The sequence below is a fragment of the Sphaeroforma arctica genome, assembly GCF_001186125.1.
Source record: "Sphaeroforma arctica JP610 unplaced genomic scaffold supercont1.5650, whole genome shotgun sequence".
NCBI classification, from domain to species: Eukaryota; class Ichthyosporea; order Ichthyophonida; genus Sphaeroforma; species Sphaeroforma arctica.
Window position 1 is genome coordinate 1 of NW_014034908.1, and position 1897 is coordinate 1897.

The 1897-nt window shown below is 44.1% G+C and overlaps 1 protein-coding gene across 1 annotated transcript; it reads left to right on the forward strand.

The window, feature by feature from the left end:
- Nucleotides 1-22: 22 nt before the first annotated feature.
- On the forward strand, nt 23-1807 carry SARC_15123 (hypothetical protein; the record flags this gene model as incomplete). The annotated part of the gene is made up of 3 exons (XM_014290750.1): nt 23-283; nt 812-946; nt 1676-1807. Coding segments are annotated over 3 exons (528 nt in total), but the record flags the coding sequence as incomplete, so codon positions are not given.
- Nucleotides 1808-1897: the final 90 nt, after the last annotated feature.

A 1897-nucleotide genomic window follows, 5' to 3' on the forward strand; every position in this document is an offset into this window, starting at 1 on the left:
ATATATATAAATAAATATATGTATGTATGTACATAATAGAGTACTCACGCCAAAACCCCACTTCTCAGGTCGTATTCACCAGCACTACGTGGACCGATACCTCCACAGTGGTGAGTATGCGAAGGGTAGAGCCGTTGGTAACTCGCGCAAACTGGTTGGAAAGCGTAAGGACGGGTCGCTATTCGCTATGAGCCTGACTGTGAGTGAGATTGCCGGTCTAGACAGAGAGCGGACGTTTGTGGGCTTCATACGTGATCTCACTCACCTGGAGAAGATGCAGGAAGTATGTTTGTTTGTGTGTGAGCGTACTATTCGTCTGTATTTATGTCTGGAGAAGATGCAGGAAGTATGTTTGTTTGTGTGTGAGCGTACTATTCGCCTGTATTTGTGTCTGTATAGGGACGTTTGTAGATTCTGTCCTTGATGTCGGTTATCCAAGGACGGTGCAGCAAGCATGCGTCTATTTATACCCAAGCCCAAAACCCTGAAACCCTACACCTTAATCCGCATGCTACGCATATAGCATACTCGTCTCATGAGTGCAAGTGTGGGCACATGTCGTAGGTGTATATGCGTAGCTAAACAATTGAATGGATGAGCGAACTAACACGTGGCCATCCAATCCGTGTGTGCCTGTATGTAAGATTCGGTGTCCTGTCCATAGAGTCGGTGTGATACTTACTGAGAATAGACTGAAAGAGGTTCTTTACACTCTAGAACCCCTAGTAACCCTAGAAATCCAAAACTCAGAACCGTTAACCCTAAACCCTAAAACCCAAAACCTCTAAAACCCCACATCTCTAAACCATAGGAATTGGAGAAGAAAACTCAGCGTACGATGGATATCTTCGATTCGTCGTACGATGGAATGGTTGTGGTGGACATTGAGGGATCCATCCAATCGTGCAATGTGACTGCCTGCAGAATGTTTGGCTACACGAGACAAGTATGCTTATCTATATTTACTACTGCTTAGGGTGTATGCTATAAGGAGTGTCTGTAACCCTGCTGGTAATGCCTGTATTGACGTAGTGCTGGTATGATGATGTGTGTTAGTCGTATGGCGGAATGGTTGTGGTGGACATTGAGGGATCCATCCAATCGTGCAATGTTACTGCCCGCAGGATGTTCGGCTACACGAGACAAATAAGGTGACCTATATTTACTATTGCTTATGGCATATACTATAGGGAGTGTCTGTAACCCTGTTTTGGTATATACTATTAGGAGGGTCTGTAGCCCTGCTGGTAGTGCCTTTATTGACGTAGTGCTGGTACGATGATGTATGTTAGTCGTATGGCGGAATGGTTGTGGTGGACATTGAGGGATCTATCCAATCGTGCGATGTGACTGCCTGCAGGATGTTTGGCCACACACGGCAAGCATGCTGATCTATATTTACTACTGCTTATGGCATATACTATAAGGAGCGTCTGTAACCCTGTTATGGTGTAAACTATTACGAGTGTCTGCAACCCTGTTATGGTGTATACTATTAGGAGTGGACAACTATGCATACACCCTATGCACGACGCTACTTATCTGTGACATGGAGGAGTATTATGTGGGTTTGTGTACATACAGGAATAAAAGGATTTGTTAGTATATACGTAGTACAACTATTTGTATGTATACGTAATAACTTTTTTTCTTGATATATTGTTTCTCATAACAGGAAGCTCTGCAATTGAACGCCAATACGTTGCTGAGAGGAACGCTCACACGCACAGCCGAATGGGAGAGAGTCAAACGATCACTCGGAATGGTGCAGGGATTGGCGCTACAACAAGGCGGCACATGTGAAGGAGTGACAAAGGCTGGCAAGACTATTCCGGTATGCATGTCTGCACACAAGCGTATATATGGATATATATATATATATATATATATATTGGTG